The sequence below is a fragment of the Pteropus medius genome, unplaced genomic scaffold (assembly GCF_902729225.1).
Source record: "Pteropus medius unplaced genomic scaffold, Ma_sr-lr_union100, whole genome shotgun sequence".
Lineage (NCBI taxonomy): Eukaryota > Metazoa > Chordata > Mammalia > Chiroptera > Pteropodidae > Pteropus > Pteropus medius.
The window spans coordinates 11,086,609-11,109,751 of NW_024349798.1; the positions used below are offsets into that span (position 1 = coordinate 11,086,609).

At 52.2% G+C, this 23,143-nt stretch overlaps 1 protein-coding gene across 1 annotated transcript in view; it reads left to right on the plus strand.

Annotated features, from left to right (window-relative positions):
* Positions 1-23,143, plus strand: part of CLEC16A (C-type lectin domain containing 16A) — a 199,619-nt gene that overhangs the window by 169,745 nt on the left and 6,731 nt on the right. Inside the window, 1 exon segment of the mRNA XM_039885578.1 lies at positions 17,333-17,494. Coding sequence (XP_039741512.1) covers positions 17,333-17,494 — 162 coding nt within the window.

The window sequence follows — 23,143 nt, forward strand, 5'->3', positions numbered from 1 at the left end:
GATGAAAATCTCTGAAGTGGCGAACAGTTTGTGTTGTGGATTTGAGACAGAAAACAGGTGAATAATACCTGCTTGTTGCTCTGGAAGTCACAGGTGCTGGTAGATGGTAGCCTCTCTGTCCAACTCGCCCCAATGACTTTTTAAAAATCTGGTTCCAAATACTCCGTGTTATTTTTTGGAGATGGTCACGGCTAGTTGTATTCCTCTTTTGTGTAGGATAAGCTAGAGAGAAATGCTCAGAGCCGTGGCTGGTGCTACGACTTAATAACGCCAGCTAGTGTTTGAGCAGCTACAACATTATCAGCCCCTGTGCTAAGCACGGTTGAGTGTATTCTTCTCACTTAATCCTCACGACGCTGCATGAGGTAGAGATCATTGCCTCCATATTGTACCTAGGAAAACCGAGGCTCAAGGCTCCACAGGCAGTCAGCATCAGGCTGAGATTTAAACCCCCCTGTCTGTCTCCAAAGCCCATGCTCAGCCTCTTAAGCTGTACCTCTATCTCTGTCTGTAACTAGTACTTAGACACCCACCCCCGCCACCCCACCCCGGGCCAGTGCTCCATCCTCCCCATCCCCTCGTCGGAGGATGGCTCCGAAAGCACAGCCATCTTATAGGCTCGAGAGCAGCTCACATAATGAGAACCCCATTGGCACCCTTCCCCCACCCACAGTGCTGGACCAAAATACTCTCCCTCGGGTGACGCATGATGTGCCCTTCACGGGCCCGGAGGGACCCCCAAAAGAGACACTCCAGCAGTTCTTTTTAGGAGGCAGGATATGTTTCTGTCCAAAGACGTGCTCTCACGATTATTTATTAATTGTAAAAGGGAAGAAAAAAAAATAGGGTTTCCTGGAAAGGGATAAAAGTTCAATATGATAAACTCCCTAAAAGCAATCAAAGGCCAAAGAGGGCAGAAAAAAAAATAAAGGACAGAGAGAGGAAGAGAGACGATGAATCAAAGCAGCGCCCTGGGAGGGGCCGTATTTCACGGCGGTGGAGGTGCGGCGGCTGCTCGGCTGAGGCCATGGGGCAGGAGCAAACCCAGGGCGGTGGCGGTGGCGGCGGCGGCAGCGAGTCACCGAGCCGCGGGGATGCACCCCTCCACAGGTCCCAAGGCCCTGGGCATGAGCCGCGGGTGACAGAAATAGATGGAACCAGTTGGCCATTCGACTGTTCCTGCAGCACCCCTGCCCCCCTCCCCCATCTCCATGTATGTGCATTCGTTAATGTACAAATGAAGGAAATGATCAGCGAAAACGGTTAAAGCACCAGGAAGAAGAAATCACCACAATCCGCCACCCCAGAAAAACATCGCATTAGTATTTCGGTCTACTTCGCATCCGTGTCTTCTGCTTTTTCTTTCTCTTTTTTTCCCCCCCTAATTTTCAGTTATCCGAGAAATACATGAGTCGATTCTTCATTTTAAAAAATGCATATTACAAGTGGGACCTACGTCCCCACTGACTACACCTTTCGATCCCCTGCCTCCCCCTGTTTGGCTTGTCTCTTTCCAGACCCTTCTCTGTGCGATCGCATCCCATATGTGTGCCCAGAGCCACAGGGCGGGACAGGGCCACAGCCCTTTCTCTGCGATTTTTAAATCCAAATAGCACTTGAAAACCAAATGATTTTTCATAACTCACTTTTTGGCACAACCTGCCCTGAACTGTTTATAGGCTGTTTGTAAGAGTTACAGATGCCGTTTATTGTGACTTATGTGTGCTTTCTTCCTGCAGAAACTTAGTATGTTGGTTTTATCTGCCGAAGATCCAGCTGAAGGTGTGACCTAATATAATGTATGTGCCGTGTGACCTTATAATCCTTAGAGATTCTAAATTCCAGAACATATCTAGCCTCAAAAGTTTAGGAGAAGGGGTTATGGATCTGTAATTGTCTAATGATTTGGGCTTCCCTTTTTTTAAACCTAAACAGAATCATTATTCTGTATGACCTGTTGAAGCTTGATTTTCAGACACCGCTTCGAATCAAAAATCTTTCTGTGTTATCACGTACAGATTTCGCTCGTTCCTTTTCATGGCTGTGTAATATTCCCGTCTAGACGTGTGTGTTTCTTTGGCTGCGGCTTTGTTATTTCCAGGTTTTCGCTATCCCAGACAGCACTGCAGTGGGCATCCTCGACCTCCCTGTCTGTTCACAAGTGCAGCCCAAGATCAGAACCGCTGGGTCATAGGGGTTTATTTTTAACATCACTATTATGTCAGGAGTATTTCCTCTACCTAAGCTTCCTTTTTAATGGCTGCATTTAATAGTCCTTTGTCCGAGAATGGGTTTCTTATCGCTACCATAACAAAGTACCACAGACTGAGTGGCTTAAACAAAAGGCATTTATCATCTCACTGTTCTGGGGGCCGGAAATCTGAGATCAGGACTCAGCATGGCTGGTGCCTCCTGAGGAGGGATCCTGCCCCTCTCCTAGCTCCTGGTAGTTTGCCGGCAATTGTGTTTGTTCCTTGGCTTGTGCAAGCGTCACCCCAATCTCTGCCTTCGTCATCACCCGGTGGTGTCCCTGTGTCTACCTCTGTGTCCAAATTTCCTCCTTTTATAAGGGTACTACTCATATTGGATTAGGGCCCACCCTACTGACCTCATCCCAGCTAATTACATCCACAGAATGACTTTATTTCTAAATAAAGCCACATTCTGAGGTACTAGGGCTTAGGACTTCAACGTAAGAATCGGGGCAGGGAGACAGAATTCAACCTGTACCAGCCTCATAAGCCAAAATGTACTGAGCCAGTCCTCTGATATCGGCTATTTAAGTTATTTCTACTGTGCTATGAATGGCCCTACAGTGAACATCCTTATACAGAAATCTTTGCCCATGTTTCCAGTTGCTCCTTTAGAAATCACTCTTAGGGGCCCTGGGAATACCTGTATTTTAAGTCTCTTGATAGCACCTGGCCAGGTTGCTTTCCAGAAAGCAGAGTGAGGGATGCCCATCTGGCCATACCTGGGCCCCGTATTTTCATTCCCTGGTGGCTTGTAGAGAGAGATGTCAGCCTGCTGGGTGCTTCAAGGCATAACCCTCTTTACAGCATGTGTGCACGTGCCTGCCAGCGTGGGCATCTGCATTCTTTCTGTCAAGTCTCATTTTAATTTGATTTCTTATTCCTGCCAAAAAGAGAGAGAGTCCACAGGTTAACAGCGAAATAGAAACCATAGCTCAAAATGTCTGTTTAGGGCATGTTCCCTTGCAACCGCATCTACGAATAAAGATTTCAGAAATACTGGGCTCTCTGGGCATCAGGCATTAAATCAGTCAGGGCAATTTCACTCACAGGGCAGCTTGCCAAGTGAGACCAGGAGAGAGAAATAAGTTCTCTGGTGTAGTTCAGTCCGCAAAGCCCCTGGCAGCCTACATCATCCCACTCGAAAGGCAATCAAATAATGAGCATCAGCTACTTTGGGGGTTGGGGAGGGGCTCCTCAAAAGCCATTCAAACAGAGCCAACCTGATGGCTTTTCAGGGTAGATTTGGAGAGCTGGGGGCAGATAAAGAACTCGAGAAGCAGAGGCTTAGTTCATGGGGACTGCAGAGAATGAGGCAGCAGGAGAATCCCTAGGAGAGCTGGGGGGCGTCGTGTGCGTGATGGATTCAAGCGCAGGGCCAGGTGCTGGAGTGCTCCCGCTCGGGACAGCGTGGGAAGACAGACGCTTCACTCAGCAGGGCAAGGGCCAGCGCTGCTCGCCAGAGAGCAGGATGCAGGGAAGGATAAATTTAGCTGGCGTTTCAGGGGAAAACATCGATCTCAAATATAGTGCTGTCTTTTAAAGGAAAGTGAGAGCTGTAGGCTGGTCATTTGGGACAATTTCACTCGAACAGATAAAAGCCCAGGAAAAATGAATGCTTGTCACCCGCTTATCCTGCTAGCAGATCTAAAGGATCTTCCTCTTGACAGGAGAGTGGCCGGTTTCTGCGTGGGAATGGTACATGGTCCGCCCTCACCCACCTCAATTGTTCCCAAGAAAAGGTGTGGCCATGTTTTCTGGAAAGATTTTGAGTTTATATTTCCATTCCCAAATGTTCATCTTTGCAAGGAATGATGACGACCCGGGCTCTGAGTTTGCTTGGCTGGTGGCCCAGGCTGCTGACATCTGATGTGCCACGTGTGTTAGGGCAGGTCCCCCACCGGTTCCCCGCCTAGTTGTCTGAGCAAAGAACATCTGGTGGCTGTAGACGAGATTGTTTTTTTAAACCAACATTTCTGACATTCACATGGCATCATGGCATTGTTTCTACCTGGGTGAAGCTGAGGGACGTGTGTACATCCCAAACAATAGAACGCCTGTCCTGTCCAAATGATGTTTCCGCAGCCTCCCTTGTCCGGTGGCGACAGCATCCTTCATGCATCCTCCCTCCGACACGGCTCCCTTGTTTGGGAGGGGAAGAAAGTCCAGCCTGTCAATATTTGGGGCACTAATCATCTGCATTCGGGCGCCAGGGGTCATTGAAAGGCTGAGACGTTTCCAGGAATTCATGGCTCTAAAAACGTGGGGCTGACCGTAAAGGATTTCCAGCAAGGGTATGAAAGAAAGAAACCCAAATCTCAGCCCCACCCCCCACCAGCCACCTTGAGTATTGTCCATTGTTTCTTGGATTCTTGGGGAAGAAATGGTCAATGTACACAGCGATGTGGGTCCGAGTTAATAATGAATGTGGAGGAAGGAGAAAGGATGTTCAATATTTAAACATTTCAGAGCGCTTCGTTTGGGCTGCCAGTTACTGCCCTCCGCCCACTTCCTGGACGGGTTCTGTAAAACCGGGCGTTCTCTCCCTAACTCAGGAGCTGGCATCTGACGCCGGTACTTTAGATCCAGGGGGTAAACAGAGCCTCTTCTAGGCAACCCCGCACCGGTAGTATTTCTTCTTGTCTTCTGTTGGCTTTCTTGAAGGGACATGACAATATACAAACTGGGGTTTTTAGGAATCCTGGAGCACTTGCAAGGAGTGTCTAAGCTTTGAGGTCATGTTTAGGGTTGTCTTCATTTTCCCACATTAGCTTCTCCTGGAACTATCTTGTATTTTAATAAAACTTCGTGCTTTGGTTCTTACCCCCAACAGATAAAAAGGCTTAACAATGAGACACCATGATCACGTTTAGGAAATGTCCTTATCCACCATACCTACTGGGTACGTTTCTTAAAAGTTGCCTATAATGCAGAACTCTGGGAATCAATTCCTTTTTTCTCCTTGACACATTATATAAAAGGAAAAGCATTTCTTGGCGGGGGGGATTGAAGGACATTTGGCTATAAAATCATGCTTAAGGATGCAACAAACTTTAAAGTCTCTTAGTTAAAGGAAATCAATACTTTTATGATGAAATATTAATAATACTAAAAAAAAAAAAAAAGTCAAAACTACAAATGCAGAATAGCCAGGGTGATTTTAACGTCAAACACATTAGCTTAGTGTTTGCAAGGAGGCACAGAGGAAAAACGGATCATGCTAGAAAACCTCCAAGAAGCCCCTCCGAGTCCTATAAGCTGCCTTTTCCATTGAGAAGACACATAGCTCTCCTTAAATGCGAAGCATTTCCAAGTGTTTTGTGGAAGCTGCTGCTTTTTGGAAATGAAATGACAAATCCAAGCTGGAGAGTGGGGTACACACACGTGTGCACAGACACACACACAATCACACTCGGGGAGAGAGAGGAGCCGAGAAGGGAGAGCCAGGGAAAGCTACTTGTTTGAATACACAGCTTGCTGTTTTCCCTCTGCTACCTCCGTGAATTATTGTCAGCGGAGATCTCTGAGAGAGACAAGTTTGTGTTAAATTGAACCATATGCGTTTGCCATATTCGTGGAGGTCATGTTGGTGGAATACGGGCAATTTCATACGATTCCACCTAATTATTCAACTCTCTAGCGAAGAAATACTAACAAACAGAACATAGTTACATGTGTCTTGAACCCAAACAAAAAAGAATTGAGGTGCCAATAACGAGAACTCTATTTTCTCACCTACTATTTTCATAGAAATCTCTTAAACTTAGATATTTAAAGTTACTTTAGAAAAGCTCTGTTTATTAACTCCAAAAACCTTGAGCCATAATGTGAAACTGAGGAAGAATTTTGCCTCGTATTGTTTTCTCTAAAGAACAGAGCCATTTCTTCTGCCTTATCCTCCCATGTGTAAAGACATTTACAAAAATAAAAATCCCCTGTTCTTACTTCATTGGGCCCCAGTTCAGGGTACCATAAATGACAGTTAAGTCATCAAGACAGCTCACCCTAACTGAACTTTCAGGCTATATCAACTCGTTCAGCCCTTCCGGGCCCTTGGGGTGTTTTTGTTACCCCACTTTACACGTGAGAGCCATGGGCTTGCAGGGTGTGTCCCATGAAGACATATGCCCACCCGGGGTGGCTGGACCCTGGGTGCTCACTTCATCCCTGTGTCCTGTGCCTGGAGTGGGAACTGCAAGCCCAGACTCCATTATTTACTCTTCTCAAGTCTCCTCCCTTGTAGAAGACGGCCGTGTATACACAGCCTGCTTGCCTGTATCCCCCAGTCTGCCAGGGTGTAAGCTGACAGAGTCCTGTCTGCTCAACAACCTCAGTTACAACTTTTGAAGCATGTTCTGAGCCAAAACCCATCGCGGTCTTTGTGTGGCCTTGCACACACTCCCTGATTCTATCTGACCCACGAAGGTCCAGATAGTATCTCCAGTGCTTTTCGCAGATGATGTGTAATAGCACGTCATCGTCTGTCAGTCTGGCCTAACCCCAGTCTGTTAAAACACAGTGAGAGAGCCTTCGGTGACGTGGCCCAGCTACCGAAGCTAACCCGTGTCTTGGCAACACATACAAACGGAACCACGAGCACGGGTGTACGATTCTACTTTTGGAGTGTATCAAGTATGTGTTGAATGCATGTGCCTTTTGCAGAAAATCCAGACTAATTCCCTAGCCTCTTTGTGCACCACCACTTGTACAGCATAGGAGGCAGGGTGCACCTCTCAGTGTGGGCTGTGCACCACGTGGCCTTACCCCTTCCAGCCCGAGAGCACAGAGCGGGCCGATGAAATGAGACTTGCTGGAAGGAATCAGGCAATCCTGGGGCCTGTGAGAACCTCGGGAGGTTGTCCTTTGCAAGCAGGGCTGTAGCTGACCCACCCCAGCCCTGGCCAGTAGTTCCAGGTCTGGCCGCCCTGGAACTGGATGAGTGGGGTTGCGACCCCGCCCCTGTGTCTGGACGCATTGTCTGATAACTGTCTAACCCACCTCCCTCTTGCTGCTTTTTCAGCCCTTGTTGCTGCCTCGGTAGAGAGGCAGCCGAGACAGCCACAGATGGGCTTTCTAGTGCCTTTGCTGAGAGACTGTTGTGGAGCTCTTTGCTTCCTAATGTACAGACGGTAATGCCATCGGAGGAGGGCAGGGCTGGGCGAGGCCGGGCCCAGGTCCTTGGGAATAGGGCCACGTCCTGGCAACCTTCAGTTTTAAAAACCCAGAGCGAGGTTGTGCCCTTGAGAGATCCTCAGAGATCCAGTCCACCCATGCCCACATGCCAGCCGATCCTCTGTGGCCTGGATGGTACTTACGTCCGAGGCGGCAGAGGGATGCCAGCACAGCCGAGCGCAGCCAGGTGCTGGCATTCACAGCCCAGGGGAACCCTGGCAGCCAAAGGGACATTTAGACCTTGGATCTCTCCCGCGGGTGGCAGTCACTCAGGCGGGCTTCACTCGGGAGCACGAACACTTTGAGGGGCAAAGTTGGGAGAGAGATGACACCAAAAAGAAAGCAAGATACTGAAAGACCATTTTTTCTTTTCTGCAGGTTTTCAAGTATAGTCCATAAAAATCCAAGAGGATTTATCCATGGATAAAGAGATATAGGCAAAAAAATTCTGCAAGTTCCCAACTATTTTTATATGTTGAACATGTTATTCCTTTAAAAGCAACCAGAAATAAAAGTCTTTAAGCATTTCGAGGCGCGGCCGTCAGTGACCTAGGAGGTCGCCTGTGGTGATGTTGCTCAGGCTTAGCCGAGAGAAGCAGTAGAAATGCCCCTTCCTTTCCCAGACGCCTGATTTGCAGATCTGCCACTTGGGCTGGACAGGACGTGCACACAAGGAAAATCAAAAATCACATAGGGTGACCACGTTGGGGAAGCCCATAGATTGCCCCTAGAGCCCAGAGTTTGTGCACACAACCCTGAAACAATGACTCGTGTGTGACTCGCTAAAGGGTGACTGAAGGACAGTCTCTATGCAGGTATCTGAGTTTTCTACATTCCCTTAAGCCTCAGGGTGCTAGCAGTGAGTAAGGAGACTGTGGGGGACCCCCCAAGGGTCCTGTTGGCCGGCAGGGTTGCTGCCATTCTGAACCCCGTACCCGTGTTGGTAGATTCCTTCGTTGCTGTGCAGATTTCTTGGAGGAGTCCTAGGTGAGCACAGCGGCCTCCCCTGGCCCAGTGGATGCGCCGTCGTTGGACTTGACTCTGACCCCTGCTTCCTCAGCGCCCCTCCCCGCACGCAATGCTCTTTGAACAGTCGCGGGGTCATTTGGCTTTTCTGGTGTGGTGCCCCACTCAGCGGCCCCTGGCCCCACTGCCTAAAGCTGTCACTCTCATCTTCCCCAGGGCAGCGGGGAGGGACCAGCCTCTCGGTGAGAAGCGTGGCAGAGAAACCTCACTGTGGCCTGTGGACCCTACAGGCTGCAGTCTGTCCAGAGCCAGCAGCAGGCTGCAGTCCCGGGCTCAGTCCCACCCCGCCCCCCGCCCCTTCTGCCCCAGGGAACTGGCCGGCTGCACTGGGGGTGAAAGGGCATCGCCGAGGCCGGAGCCAGCAAGGGCAGAAACAAGGCCGCGGCCACACTTGCTGTCTTCGGTTCTGTGTGCGGGGCCACGAGGCCGATTGATTTTTTTCACTGTTTCCCAGCACTGAGGGGTGGTGAGAAAGTCCGAACACTACACGGTGGAAACCTGAGCTGAGGCCGAGCAGAATGAATTCGCTAATGGAAGGCGAGCACAGGGCACCCTCACCGGCCCTGTGGTCCTCATTCAGGTCAGAGACTGTCAGAAACACGTGGGTTGTTTCTGAATCAGCCCTTGGTGGGTTTTATTTTCTGCTTTTCCGTGTAGAACAAGTATAAATAAACGTCACTTTCTCTTAGGGCAGACAGCTAGCTCTCTCCTCTAAATCTTAGAGCTTTTCCTGAAAGAGATCTCTTGAAAACTGGACTTCTTTGAAGCACATCTGTCTGAAACTTAAATGACTTGGAGTCATGTGCTTCAGACCGGGAAGCCCCACACGTCAGGAGCTTGGTCTAGGTGGCCTCAAGGCACGACACCCAGGTCTCAGCCTGGAGCAGAGGCTGCGGCTGATGGCCCGCACGGACAGGAGGAGACACACTAGCTTTGGCTTGCCCGAGGCTGCACGCTTCTTGTTGAAAAAGGGAACATTAAATAAATTGTCAGCAGTTTTAAAATTCAGGAGCTTTCGCATAAAAATCTAGATACCCAGCTTCTCTTGAAGAACAGGAAAGCGCAGCCACGCTGGGCCCGTGTTCCCAGCCAGCAGCAGTCAGGAGTGAGTGGCTGGGGAGTTGCACTCGCCAGCTGTCTCCAGTCTCTGCCAGTCCCTATCGTCCCCTTGACACAGAGGCTGAATGCGCCTGGTCCCGTGTGCGTTTTCCTGTCAGAAGAGAACTGTTGCTTAGTGCCATGTCGTAGCCAAATGGGAAGACGGTCAGCCTCTCCCTGCCGGCCCCCTCCTCATTCAACGGCGTTACCCATCCAGCCCTGTGGTTCCCAAGCAGGTAGCCCGTCGGCTCGAGCCTTTGAGGTGCCCACTTACTGTGTCTGTGATTTTCAGAGGTGGGACCTGCAGAGGTGTCTGGAAGTAACAGGCACCGTGCGGCCAGGGCGCTTCCATTTCCATCTTGTGAAAAGATCATAGAGTTTCACGGTTGAGGAAAAAAGTTTGCAAAGCGCTGTGATATGGCAGGATCTTTCCAGAAAGAGGCCCCATCTCCAGTCAGGCAGCTAGCTGCCTCTTCCAGGAAGCTGCCTTCGGGGACCTCGCCTGGGAGGGTGTGAGAGGACGGGAACCTTGCACGTGAACTAGAATATCTTGAGAGCCAGGTCACCTGGGACAGTTTTCCTTGAGGTCTTGGCTCCCAGAAAGCGCAGAGCCAGGTGGTGACATCGGCTTCCCCCAGCTGGAAAGCTGGAAGTCCTTCTGGGGTGACTTTTAACTTTCTGCTCACTTTTTATTGTCGGACTCTCGTCATTTAGCTTGTGTTTTTCGTGGCGTTCGCTATTTAGCACGTGTGGCGTTTGGGTTTGGAAGCAGGTGATGTGAGAGAGCGTCTGTCGGGGGCGAGGCTGTGGGGTGAGGGTCGTGCCAGTTAGTAGAGTGCCGAATCCCTCGGATGAACTCTAAGCCAGCTGGGTTCCTTCCACTTCAGCTCTCAAAAAGGTCCCCGTGGGATCCCCCCACGAGCTTAGGTCATTTTCACATCTTCCAGTTTTTAACCTGAGAGAGATGCACGTCGGTCACGCCACCCGTAACTTCGGAGGAATTACAGTCTGCCAAACAGCACAAGCTCTGGGCAGACCACAGAGGTCAGCTGGGGCCTCCCTGCTCCTCGGAGATTTAGGAACCCTTTGGCTCAAACCCCCAGGTCTCTGGCCCGTGCACATGCACGCCTGTGGTCTCCCGTGGCCCCCACTGTTTCCAGGTCTTGGCCCTTGTGCATAATCTGTGTGACCTGATGTGAACCCAGATGGAACTCTGTTCCTTCACTGGGTTTCCACCAAAAAAATCCACTTGCAACATTGGGAAAGAGTTGAAGGAGCATTTCCTAAAGATCGAGGGGTCATGGGAAAGTCACGTTCCCCATCGCAGTCGCCCCTTCCCCTCTTTGTCCTCACTCCACCTCCCCCAGATGTCCCCCAGGAAGAGCAAGGCAGCTTTTTCTCCAGCAGAAGCGCTGGAGTCAGCCAGTCCCTGTCTTTGCAGAGCTCAGCTCATATCCTTGCATTAACAAAGCTTTTTCACAGCTGTCAGTTAAGACGAGATTCCATGACATAGTAAAGAAAAACCCCAAAGAGAAGTTTATTTCCCTCAGATGGAGGAAACCTAGATGAAGGTAGACAGGGGCTCCACAAAGGCATTAAACTCCTCCCTGCTCAGTTCTCTGCCGTCTCAGTGCCCCTAATATGTGATTCGTCCTCATGGCCCACGATGGCTGCTGGAGTTCCACCCATCATATCCATGTTTCAGGAAGCAGAATGGAAGAAGGCACACCTCTTTCCTTTTAAGAAGCCTTCCTTGGAAATCCAACATGCCACTTTCATTTCTAACTCATTGGCCACAACCTAGTCACATGGCCATGCCTAGCTACCAGATTCCGTAACGGCAGATGAAGGGGAATGGGTTTGGGGAGACAGCTCACAGTATCAAAAACGCTATCCAAAACCTTCTTGACCCCAGAGGATTCCAGGTGCTCGCTGTGAAAGTAACGATAGTCACTGCACGAAATAGCAAGTCATCTTTTTAGTTTCTTATGCCCTTTAGAGTTTCTTATGCCCTACCTGGGAAGGCCAGTTCCTATACAGCTGTTGAGTCCCCAGGCGGATATGGCAAGCTGCAGGAGCACAGGGGAGTGCACAGTTAATCCCACCAGCTGTGGAAACGCTCGCCCAAGCTAGCCGTGAGCTGAGTGAGCCACAAAGGGTAGGGAAGGGATTTGTGAAAACCATAAAGAGGCAAGAGGGAATTCCGGACTGAGAGAACAGCCCAGCCGAGGCAGAGAGAAAGTGGTTCTTGTCACGCAGTCTGAGGCTCCACCTGGGCTGCCAGAGGCAGGTGGCCCAATGATTCTGGGCGTAGGGTTTGAGGAGGCAGCTGACACAAAAGGCCTCTGGGCGTTGGAACTTCCTTGAGTCCTGTGTTTTTGACCAAGAATCTCAGGATAAATAACAGAGATTAACAACCGAAATGCCTGGAGAGAGGAGGAACTAGCTCGCTCTCCGCCGTTGCTTCTGCGTGAGAATGGGGCTCAGTCGTGCCAGATCTTTCTATGTTATAAAAAGCCAAAACTTCAGATTTGTATGTAAAGTCTTCCAGTGTGTAAATGGGGGTACCTAAAACAGACACAAACATGATGTGAGCCAAGCGTTTCGCATCCACAAGCCCCTGCACTGCCCGTTGGCCAGCTCCAGGTCCTGACTCACACAGCACCCTGGCTCTCCACGGGAAGGCTTTAGGACGTGTGCCACCCAAAGAGAAAGGATGTGTACACAGTATATTTGGGGGCACTTTTTCGTGGCTTCTCATAGAGCTCAAATAAGATCCAGATGTACAGGTAAAAAGAAAACTATGACCGCTTAAGCCAAGAGATCCTCACCAACAGAGGAGAGGGGGCTTGTCCAAGGTCACAAAGGCATTTGGGCAGAGTTAGGACTTAAACTTGAGCTCCCGACTCCCAGCCTAGTGCTCCCTCTATCAGCGGACCTCGAGTAGAAGGCTGATCTTTTTGTTGTATTTTTGTACTTGACAAATGCCAGAGACTTACTCATGAGTTCATCTTCCCAGAATAACTGGCAGAATGGGGCCAGAGGTCAGCAGGAAGACCCGGCCCACCCCTGGGAAGACAGTGGGGGATGCGGTTTGCTATTAGCACAGGTCTGCCTGCTTCTGGAGCGCTGCGCCTCGCCCCGGCTTTGGGGAGGCTCTTTGTGAGTCCCCGGGGGAGAGCTCTGGAGGCCGGCACAGATCCTAGGGGTGTGTTAGGGACCCGGGAGCTTGAGGCAGCTCCCAGGCAACCTTGCGTCCCTTCCTTCAGCCTCCCTTCTTTTCCTGGTTTAAAATAATAGTCATAGTTGGAATCCTGGACAATTTACCGCGTCTTAATAGGCAAGCACTAAAAATAAAAATAAAACTCCCCATAACGAAACCACTGGGTTCTCCCGCGACTCAGTTCCGATCCCTCCAGCCTGTCTGTCCCGCTCCGTGCAAGGAGGGAGGCAGAGCCTGCATTTTCTTTGTCTTTTTTTGCCGCAGCGGGAGTATGCGGGACATGTGTTTTCTAAGCTCTTTTTTCCTTGACCGCGTCTTAAACGTCTCCGTCTACACTGTATCGTCTTTCGTAGCAGCGTTCTTAGCAGCAGCAGAGGATTTCGTCGTGGAGACGTGTTAGAATTCATCTGGCCTCTCTCTCATTGTTGGATCTTCTGGTCGTCTCCAGGCCCCTGTTGCCCACACCAGTGCTCTGGACGCCTGCGCGGTTCACCACGTGAATTCACCCGCAGTGCCTTCCACAGCTCCCCTCTAAATTTCGGGGTGTGGAATCACTTCGGTCGTGTGAAAATCCACATGGCCTTTGATACACATTTCACGAGCTTTTCTCGAGACAGACTTGGGGAGAGCCAAGAATTTTATCTGCCGGAGAAGATCTCGGGGAGGCCTCTTTGCCTGTAGCCTTGTGCCGTGACCTCTGGCTCATCGACGTGTGTGCGAGTACTAGGCAGCCCACGGGTCTCGACTCAAGCCCAGAAGGCCCCTTGGCTCCTCTGTCAAAGCGAGTTCAGCGAGAGCTGCCTAGCCGGCAGATCAGGACAGGCGCTGCGGTCACAGGCCTTTGTCCTGAGTTTTCTGCGGAGACTTCCTGACCCTCTGACATATCATAGTGACTCGAAGTGGTCACCTCTGTTTGGGAAACAGCCCTTGAAACTGCAGGGAGAGTCTGGGCACCCGGCAAAAAAACAAAAAACCCCACGCCGTCGAGCCTTTGGGTTTCCCAGTGCTGAAGCCAGGCCTGGAGGGGGCGGGGGGACAGGGGGGCGGTAGACAGAAAGTGGGGAAAGAAGGGAGGTGGGTTTTTAGTAGCAGCAGGCGAGGGAGAGACATGTTTAGTCTCCTCCACTCAACTAGACCCTGCGAACAGGCGGAATCAGAGGTCAGTGACTTTTTTTTGTATTTAACTCTCAGCGCATACAAATGGTGTGCAGTATTTACTGGCAACCTATGGCTTGACCCCCTGTTCATTCCCACAATGAAGGAACTCTGGTGGCCTGACTACAGCTTCAGCATCTCGTCTGCTGCCCCCAGGCCCGAGCTGTGTTACGGTAATAAAGCAGGGCATTATAGAGCTTGAGAGAGAAGACATATGTCTTAAGAGAAGGGGTGAGTGACCGCCTCGGTGACAGCCCCATCATTCAGCGACTCGGGCTGAGGCATTGTCGGGAGGGCGAGAGGCTTAGCCTCAACTCTGTTCCCACACTCGCAGGCCCTGCTGTTCATGGCTTTGATAAACACACGACTCGGGAAAAGCCGTCCTGACATTTTGATTTGTTGAGGGGCGATTCATTTTCGAGGCAAGTAAACAGCTTGTGAACTTGAGGGTTTACCGCTCGGAGTGATTAAGAAGTGAGCAGCTATACAGGGAGTTGTGTGGGGCTGTGGCTGATTGCCCGGGGAGCCTCCTGGCTCTCTGTCACAGTCCATCTGAGGCCCCCACCACATGCACAGTGCGTGGCACCACACCTCTTCCTGAGAACTCCAGCACGCTGAGCAGACGGTAGAGGTGGGGAATAGCCTCCTTTACGAAAGAGGGGCTGGTGAATTCACCCTCGGTGTTCCCACCAGGCCTCACATCCGCCTGCCATTGCATCTCCCCAAACCAGAGGGCCTGGCTGGGGTATGAATGGAGACCCGGCTCCTAGGAGCTAATCCTTAGACAAAGATAACTTCACGCAAACGTTGGTACAAAATAGCCCCTCCATGGTGGCCAGGTGTGTTCCTACTAAGTCCTAAGAGGTGATAGAGCAGCAGGTCCCCTTGCACGCACACGCACACACACACACACACCCTCAGCCAGGGACTGTGCCCACACACCAACAGGTAAAGGGAAGAGGCCTAGGGAAGTATAGACTTGCCCAGGGCCCCATGCCCGGTGAGCGAGCAGAGCAGGAATAGAAGCCAGGCTTTCCTGTCCCCAGAGTCTCTGCTCCATCCTCTTCCAGGTTCAGTTAGGGCCAGAGAGTAAAATACTTAAGACTTTGCAGGCCGTGCAATTCCTATGGCAACTGCTCTACGCCGCTGGTGAAGCTGAAAAGCAGCCACAGGTAGTATGTAAGCAAAGGACCACGACCGTGCCAATAAAACTTTACCTCCCAGTCATCGGGCCACAGTCCGCTGGCCCCCTACTCCATACTCTGCCACCTTCCTGAGTTGGGAAAGAGCGAGGTCAGGTTTTGGAAGAAGTGTCAACGGGAGCTGGACTGGGTGGCATTCACGCAGGTGAAGTGAGTGAGGTTTGGAGCTGGCTGGGGTGAATGTGCTCAGGAAGTAGGGAGGTTTGATGTGACTGGCTAGGAAGGTCGGGGTCCCTCTCTCAGCTAGAAGGAGGACTCGCCCCCCTCCTGCACCCCAGCTTGGTGCTGCTTCTGACTTACGGGGCGGAAGCAGCAGGGCCACAGAGCACTGTTACCGTGGCCCTGCCTGGAGCCAGAACCACCATGGTCTGCACGGGCCGCTGCGATTGTCCGCGAGGCGTTTGTTCCATGGAGGCTTCCGCATATGTAGTGAATAAAATCAGAAGCTGTGGCCCACGCTTTAGAAAAGCGGACTATAAGGGTTTATGCCTCTATTTTTATCAGACTGAATCTTTCGACATGAACTTTAGCTCCATATATTCAGTATATTTTTTGTTCAGTGGGTACCCAATAAAGATAATCTATTTGGCAAAACAAAAAAAGAAAAAAGAAAAGCAGACTGTAAAAAGGACAGATGTCGCAGTCTGCAGAAAGCACGTGTCCTCTGGAAAAGGGGCTCCCCTCATGAGCTTGCGCGGAAGGGCCTCGTTTCGTCAAAAAGAGCACACCGCTCTCACCGCCCGCCACGCCCCGTGTAGGAGTTTGAGGGACACCCTCTCGTCGTCTCCCCTCTACAGTGGGGCGATGAGAAATGGACGATGGCTCCCCCAGCTAGCAGTGGGGAAGTGACCTTGGGCACGCGTTCCAGTGCCTCTGCGTGGCGAAGCGGGGTTTGCCCACGTCGAAGTGTCTCCAGATCATGGGGCTCGTCCACTCCCCCGTTCGGGGAAGGCCACAGTCCCCAAAAGTGTGTTGTCCCAGTCTCCAAACCCAGAGCATCTCTGTGCGGTCAATCGTGCACTGCTTCGCGACAGAGATACGTTCTGCGGGATGCGTCGACAGGGCGTTGTGCGAGCATCCGAGACGGCACTAGCGCCAGCCGAGCTGGTGCGGCCGGCCACACACCTGCTATGCGACATGGGCTGCTGCTCCTGGGCTGCAGGCCCGTATGGCACGTTCCTGTACGAAACAGCACGAGATTAACTCAAGCGCAAGAGAAGATGATACAGTCAAGACGTAAACGTGAGACGTGCGAGGCTGCCGCCTACGTAACACAGTGCTGTTTCACAGTAAACTTTTTTTATAAGTAGAAAGAGTACGCTCCGAAATATGACGAAAGAAATAAAATAACGGCGAAAAGTATAGTCAGATAAATACATAAACTATAGTACCTTAGTCGTTTATTATCATTCTCAGGTATTACAGACTGCATATAATTCATGCAGCCGGCAGTCCAGTAGACTTGTTTCCACCAGCATCATCACAAACACATGAGTCATGAACTTGTTGGCTGTGACAGCTATGACTGTGTCACTAAGCGACAGCAATTTCTCAGCTCCATTATAATCGTAGGGGACCACCGTGGTTGACGGAAATGTTCTGTGCTACAGGACCGTGGCTGAGTTTTGGTTTCTCACACCAGACTCGCCAGACCTCGCCAGGGCAGAACACATTCTCTGGCAGAGGGAGTCTTGGGGGCTCACCCCTCCTGCCCAGTGCTCGGGTCCGGTGCCTTGCCTTTGGCAGAACTCAGTGCATCAGCAGAGGCCCCATGATTTTCCCACGAGGCTGCCCCCGTCTCGGTGGGAACTTCGCCAGGACTTCACCCCTGAAGCTCTAGGGCTAAGCGTCCCTTTCAAGGGCACAGCAGCACATTGCTGAGCCAGCATCAGGCACTCAGATTTACAGCTCACAGCCCTGTCCTCAGCTCTGTGACTGGCTGCCCCTTTTCCTTGAAACAGCTTTAAAGTGTGTCCGGGTCAGTCTCATGGCTGCTGAGGTCAGCTCACTGCAGAGCTGACCTAGACTTTCAAGGATCCGGGTTTAGGTCGGTTAGCATGGCTTTTACACTAAGGCCCCAGCCCCACTTTTGAGGTGGGGGTTTGTCCTACAGGGTCCCACACGTAGTTGGGGCAGATGGCACCCGCTCCTGCCAGGCCTGCTTGTTTCCTCCCACTTGATCACGTCACCACCTTGTCTTGCAGGCTTTGCCGTGGCTCAGTGCATAAACCAGCATAGCTCGCCATCCCTGTCCTCACCGTCACCATCTGCCAGCGGGAGCCCCAGCGGCAGCGGGAGCACCAGCCACTGTGATTCAGGAGGTGCCAGCTCATCATCCACCCCCTCTGTTGCCCAGAGCCCGACAGGTATTGGCCATGTGACACAGTGTGGGGGAACTTTGGGGAACCCTGTAATCTCTTGACACCGAGACTGCTGATACCCAGCTCCTCCTCGCCACTGTGTTTGGAGACACTGCCACTCGGGGTTCCATGCTCACTCTTAACATGATGCTGCCCACAGGCCAGCTGGTTTAGCCCCCAGCAGGGTGGGAATCACTCCTTTTGCAGCCTGGTCCACTGAAGGCCTTCCCTGACCGCACAGCTGGAGGGGGCGGACGACAGGCCAAGCCTGAATCCACCCTCTTATCACCTCTGAAGTCTTATGTGTCATGAGGAAGGCGCTCCCGGATGCCATTGCTTGAAGCCTGGCAAAAGAATCGTGTCCGTGCTAATTTTTTTTCTTCCATAACATACCAGTTTCCTCTTTAAATGTTTGGTGCGGTACAGTTGTCTATGACCATGGTGCACCTTGCTGCCTTCGAGAGTCAGGCAGGATATGCCAACGTCATATCTTGCCCTCCTGCAATTTACACAAGTGCCAACGTAACACAGAGAGACCCCGTGAGCAGGGATCCTGGAATGAGATGTTTGAGTGGATGTCCCCCCAACACCCTGTGTTCTCAGCTGTTGTGAGCGCCCCACTGAGCTGCATACGATCCCAGGAGTAAAGACATCAGGCTGTTTCTTGAACAGCATAGCCCCAGAATGCAATCTGAGGAGCAGGACTTGAAGAGAGACAGTGGCAATGGCCTTGAGAGTATGTGAGGCTTCACACCCCAGCTGCGTGACCGCATGGGTGTGCAGGGCTCCAGTGACTGTGGTCCGAACCCCCATTTGGGGACCCTCTATGTCCTTTGCTGTTCTTGCAAGGTCCCGTCCAGAGCCCTCGGCCATTATATATCAGGGCACCAGACCAAACTGTTCTTAAGCTGTGGATCAGTGGGTCATAACAAAAGCAGTGTGTCAGGACTTGAGCTACCTCAGTGCCAGGGAAATTGAGGGCCCCTGGCTCCGGTCTCTTCGGCTCCAGAGGTAGAGATCTCCTCGGGTGCCCACACCGCTCCGGAGTTTTCAGCTTCTGCAGCCCCCAGCAAAGGGTTAAGCTGGTGTGGTCTCCGTGCCTGTGGCTCAGGGCACCTCAGCCCGCCTGTACCCCCACCCCCATCCCACAAGCATCCATTACCTCCGTCACCTATCGACATTCACAAGGCCCAGGCAGCAAGGTCACCCTCGAGCCAGCTCACTCAGACCCCCTTCCAGGCGGCACCTGCTCCTCTCCAGCTGTGGGAAGATGACCATCTGTTCTGAGCTATTTCTGAGCCCGATTTAAGGGTGGCTGCACATCCAGGCCGTCGTCACTGCCGTTCCCAGGCTCGTATCTGGGAAATTCAGACAGAGCTTTCTCCAGAAGCCAAGAACAACTCTCAGCCTCCCTCTGAGGCCTGGTCTCATGATGGCTCTGGGGGCCCGAGTGCAGGATTGTGTGTCTGTGTGCTCGTGTGTGCATACATATACTGCCTGCATGTGCACGCTTCTGTGTCTGTGTTGTGTGCACCCACTTACACGTATACTTACAATTGCATTTTAGTTGAAAGGCCTCTTCCTGGTGTAGCTATGTACACCTTTCTTTCGTTTTTAAGGAGGCACTGCCAATAACTAAGCGAACAAATGAGCCATATACTTCTTTGCCTAAAACCGAAACCACCAAAGAGCCATTTTGTCAAAATCGGGCCACGTGTGCAGATGTCTCCCTGAGCGTGCCACCCTGGGCTCTGGCTCTGTGCCTCTCCTGAGGCTTGGGGTCCACACTGTGCTGGTTTCTTTTCTCTTGACCCCTGTAGCCCCTCTGTCCCTACCCTCACCATCCCCTGCACACGTGCCAACGACATGTCCTCTTGTCTCCGGAACTCAGGGGCTGTTAGCCTGGCTGTCGGGTAGCCAGGAGATTCCAGGCGATAAGTGATGGTCAGGCCCTCCCTGGAGTCTGCTCCTGTTCGGTGCATCCCCGGGAGGTGTATGGAGGCCAATGTGTGAGTCCCCAGCCTGCCTGTTCGAATCTCTGCAGACACTGAAATGACTGACCTCCTGCTGAAGGGCTGGCCTGTCAGGCAGCTAACACTTCACCCTTAACCAAGGGCCTACCTGCTGGTCCCTAGAAAGAGATAGCATCAGAGCACATGAGCTCCTCCCTGTCACAGGTGCCCGGCCACAGGAGCCAGCTCCGCACCCCCGGCCCACAAGCTGGAGTGGCAAGTCTCAAGAGGACCACCATTCATTCACTTGTCTCTCGATGCCAAACTTCCAGGTCATCCCTCACCCTCCCGGGTCCATCCAGAGGACATGGGGTTTTCATGTCCCCTGTAGGGGCAGGTCTACCCAAATGGTCCCAACATCTGCCTGGTATCTTACCGAGCTGTACCGGATGGGCAACCAAGGATAGAAGGCAGGCAGGTTTTATTGAGATGGGTGCCCTTCAGCCAGTGTTCTGGTTGACGTCGTCCTAGAGTGGTGACCCAGTGCTGCCTGCTCAGCAGACTCTCCACCCACAGGTTCTGGCCACAATCTGCCAGGGCGGCATCCTCGGAGGGCCAACCAGGCGACAGAGTGGTCCCCAGCCTCTCCCCATAACCCAGCCAAGAGGCCACTTGTCCTCAAAGTGGTTTTCGAGGACACAGCGCTGAATCAGAAGCATTGCTATCCCTGTTCGCAGAGCGTCCGAGTCCAGGAAGTCCCCAGTGTAGACAGCAGCCGCCAGGCCTTCTGCAGCCAGAATTCGCAAACTCCAGCGGCTTCTTTGCTCTCAAAGCCACAGTTTGCCAGTCAGGTGTCGGGTTGGGAAAGTACACGAGAGATGCCATCCACCAGAGGACAAGACGGGCTCAGTTTCCATGTCTTTGCTCCGTGGTTTTGAAACCTGGAATTGTGCAAGGCAATCTATAAAGCCAGGGCGTCCCTCACGCTTTTCGGACAGCTGATATGGCGTGGCACCCACTCCATGGGCTCCTTGGTGACATCACTGCATGGCGTCCCAGTAGACGCTCCTCCCAAACCTGAGCTCCTGTGTTTCAGACACTGTGCTCGGAAGCACTTCACAGACACCCCCACGTTGAATCCCACTTCACGTTGTACAACTGAAAACACAGGGGCCAAGAGAGGTCGTGCAGCTTGGCCAGGACGCAGCGAGAAAGCAGAGGAACCTGACCGTGAACCTGGCCTCGGCAGCTCCAAAGCCTGTGCTCCACCTTCCGAAACCATCCTGTGGGCTATCGATGGGCTCTCTCAGTCGGCCTTGGGTACCTCCGAGGGGCGACCCAGACACCTGGGCCCCAGGTGCGGATCCCGGCTGGGGGTAGCCCCTGAGGTGCGCGGTCGCTCTATAGCCCAAATAAAAGGCCACAGTCCGTCCACTGACGCCCAGGTCACTGTGCAGCGCAGGAAGCGAAGGCTGGGCTCTGCGGCCCCTGTGGGGGGAAGCCTAGTGGTTCCCCAAGTCAGGAGCAAAGTGGACCCCAGATGACCACATTAACACATGCACACTCACACAAATGCACTCACACGTTCCCACACACGCTAAAATGCACACACACTGTATCACAGGTATGCTCAGCATAGGGATTCTGATAAGAAAATCGCCCCCTTAGTTAAGAGCTCTGTGACCCACACCAAGTTCCTTAACTAGCCACGTGTGCCTCCCATCCCATATCTGTTGCATTTCACACATGTCCTGGGTGAAAAGGAAGGAAAATTGTTAAAAATGAAGTCAGAGCGAAAGCCAGCCTGCTCGTCCAATGGCCATTCTTAAGACTCATGGAATTATGAGCTGTGGCCACTATGACTCTTCTCCAGGATTCACAGAAAGAAGGAAGAATTTGGTTCCTGGTGGCCCAGTGTTGGGAGCCTCACAGGGACAGGGTTGTGCTCTGCTGGCCCTCCCTCCTCGTCCTCGTCTGCTCTCGGAGCCAATTGTCTGAACATGCGACCTTCACCCCAGGACGCGGTTCTATTTGAGCCAACCGAGAGCCACAGAGCCCAAGATCGCCGTGTGTGTCACTGAACCAACCCAGTTACCAGTCAGGCAGGACTTTGAAGGACAGAAACCCGAGTAAGATGTGCTATCTTTTCTCTCCAGTTTTCTCCGTGGCATTAATTTTTTTTAAATTGGGGTAAAATACGCATAACAGAAGATGTGCCATTTTAACCATTTTTAAGCTTATTAGGTGCAGTGATCAGGTACCTTCACCTTGTGGTGTTCTGTGGCCTTGATTTTAAGCTTTGCTGTAATCCCCAGTCTGTCTCAGAGGTGACGGCTCCTTTCTTCCCAGCGAGATGCTCCTAACGGTTTTGTTTCAGCCCATTAGAACCCACTCTCTGGCTCCTTGGCTCCTGGTGTCAGATCTTCCTGCCACAGTCCAGTGTTGGTTTTCAGAGATTCAGATCACCAGAGCGTCACCTGAAGAGTGTCACCTCGTGGCCGGGGAGGGGGTCTTGGAGCGCTTCGCCCATCTGAGGCTTTCCCAGAAATCACAGAGCTGTGTGCTGTTGGCTTTAGCGTGGTGACACCGAGAACCGTCAGCCTCATCAGTTGGATCAGGAATCTGCTTGTCTCACTAGCTGGTTTGGTTTCGATCCCCCAACCACACAGCCCGCCCTCCTTATACTGTCCCAGGACGCACGGTTTGCATCTTAACTGCCGGTTTGCATCGAAAACTGACGGGCACTTTTGTTCTTCTGTCCCCTGAGGTTTCTCAGCAAGACCAGATGTTGCTGATGACCCCAACTCTCTCCTCTCCGACAGGACAGAACCTTCGCTGTCTTTGCCCCGATCGAGTCCCACGAGCAAACGATTTGGTTCTTAGCTGTCCTGACGCCACCTCGTCCGGGGGCAGGGGACACAGTGGGGAGTGTCTTACCTGCATGGCGGGCTGCGCCCCACGCCCCAGCTGTCACAGCACCCGCTGGGACGCTGCCTCCACTCCCCTCATACTCTCGTCGATGCTTAGTGTCCGTCCGTCTCCGCTTTGTGCCCCCTTTCCATGTCACCTCTCTCTGTCCCGTTGTTAAAGGCTTTCTATGATCTGTCGCTGTGTTTCCCTCTAGTCAGGAGTGGCAGGAAAGGACGCCGACGAGTGTTCAGCCTGTCGGAGGCCGACAGTCACGGCGGCCACTGGGTTTAGTGCTTCGAACGGCAGCTGTCACGGCAACTCTGGCACAGTCGATTCAGGCAGGTCTCCTCCATTAGCCTCCACGGGCCCACGATGTCCCTTCACCACGCTGCACGGTCAGCAGGGTCCGCATGGCAGTCTGGGCCGGGCTGTGACCTGAGGGCCGTCCCCCGAGTGGGCACTTCCTCAGCTCCCCCCGGGCTGGCTTTCTCGTTCCCTTCATGACCTCATCTCGTCTGAGGACAGAATCCCCCGGCCCTCGACCCTTGTATCAGTTCTTCTGAGCCAGACCTGGGCAGCCTGAAAACGCTGTTATTCTCCATGACATACCGGGCAGGCCAGCCTCAGCTCAGGCTCAGCCCAGGGCCTGAGCTAGAGGCGGGTGTCCCAGCCAAGCCCCTCCCCGCTCCCCGCCCAGTTCAGGCCACAAGGATTTGGGTGGTAGAATTTGCAAAAAGCGTCCAAAAAGTCAGCTCATTTTTTTTTCTTTTCCTTTTGTTTTTTTTTTTTTTTT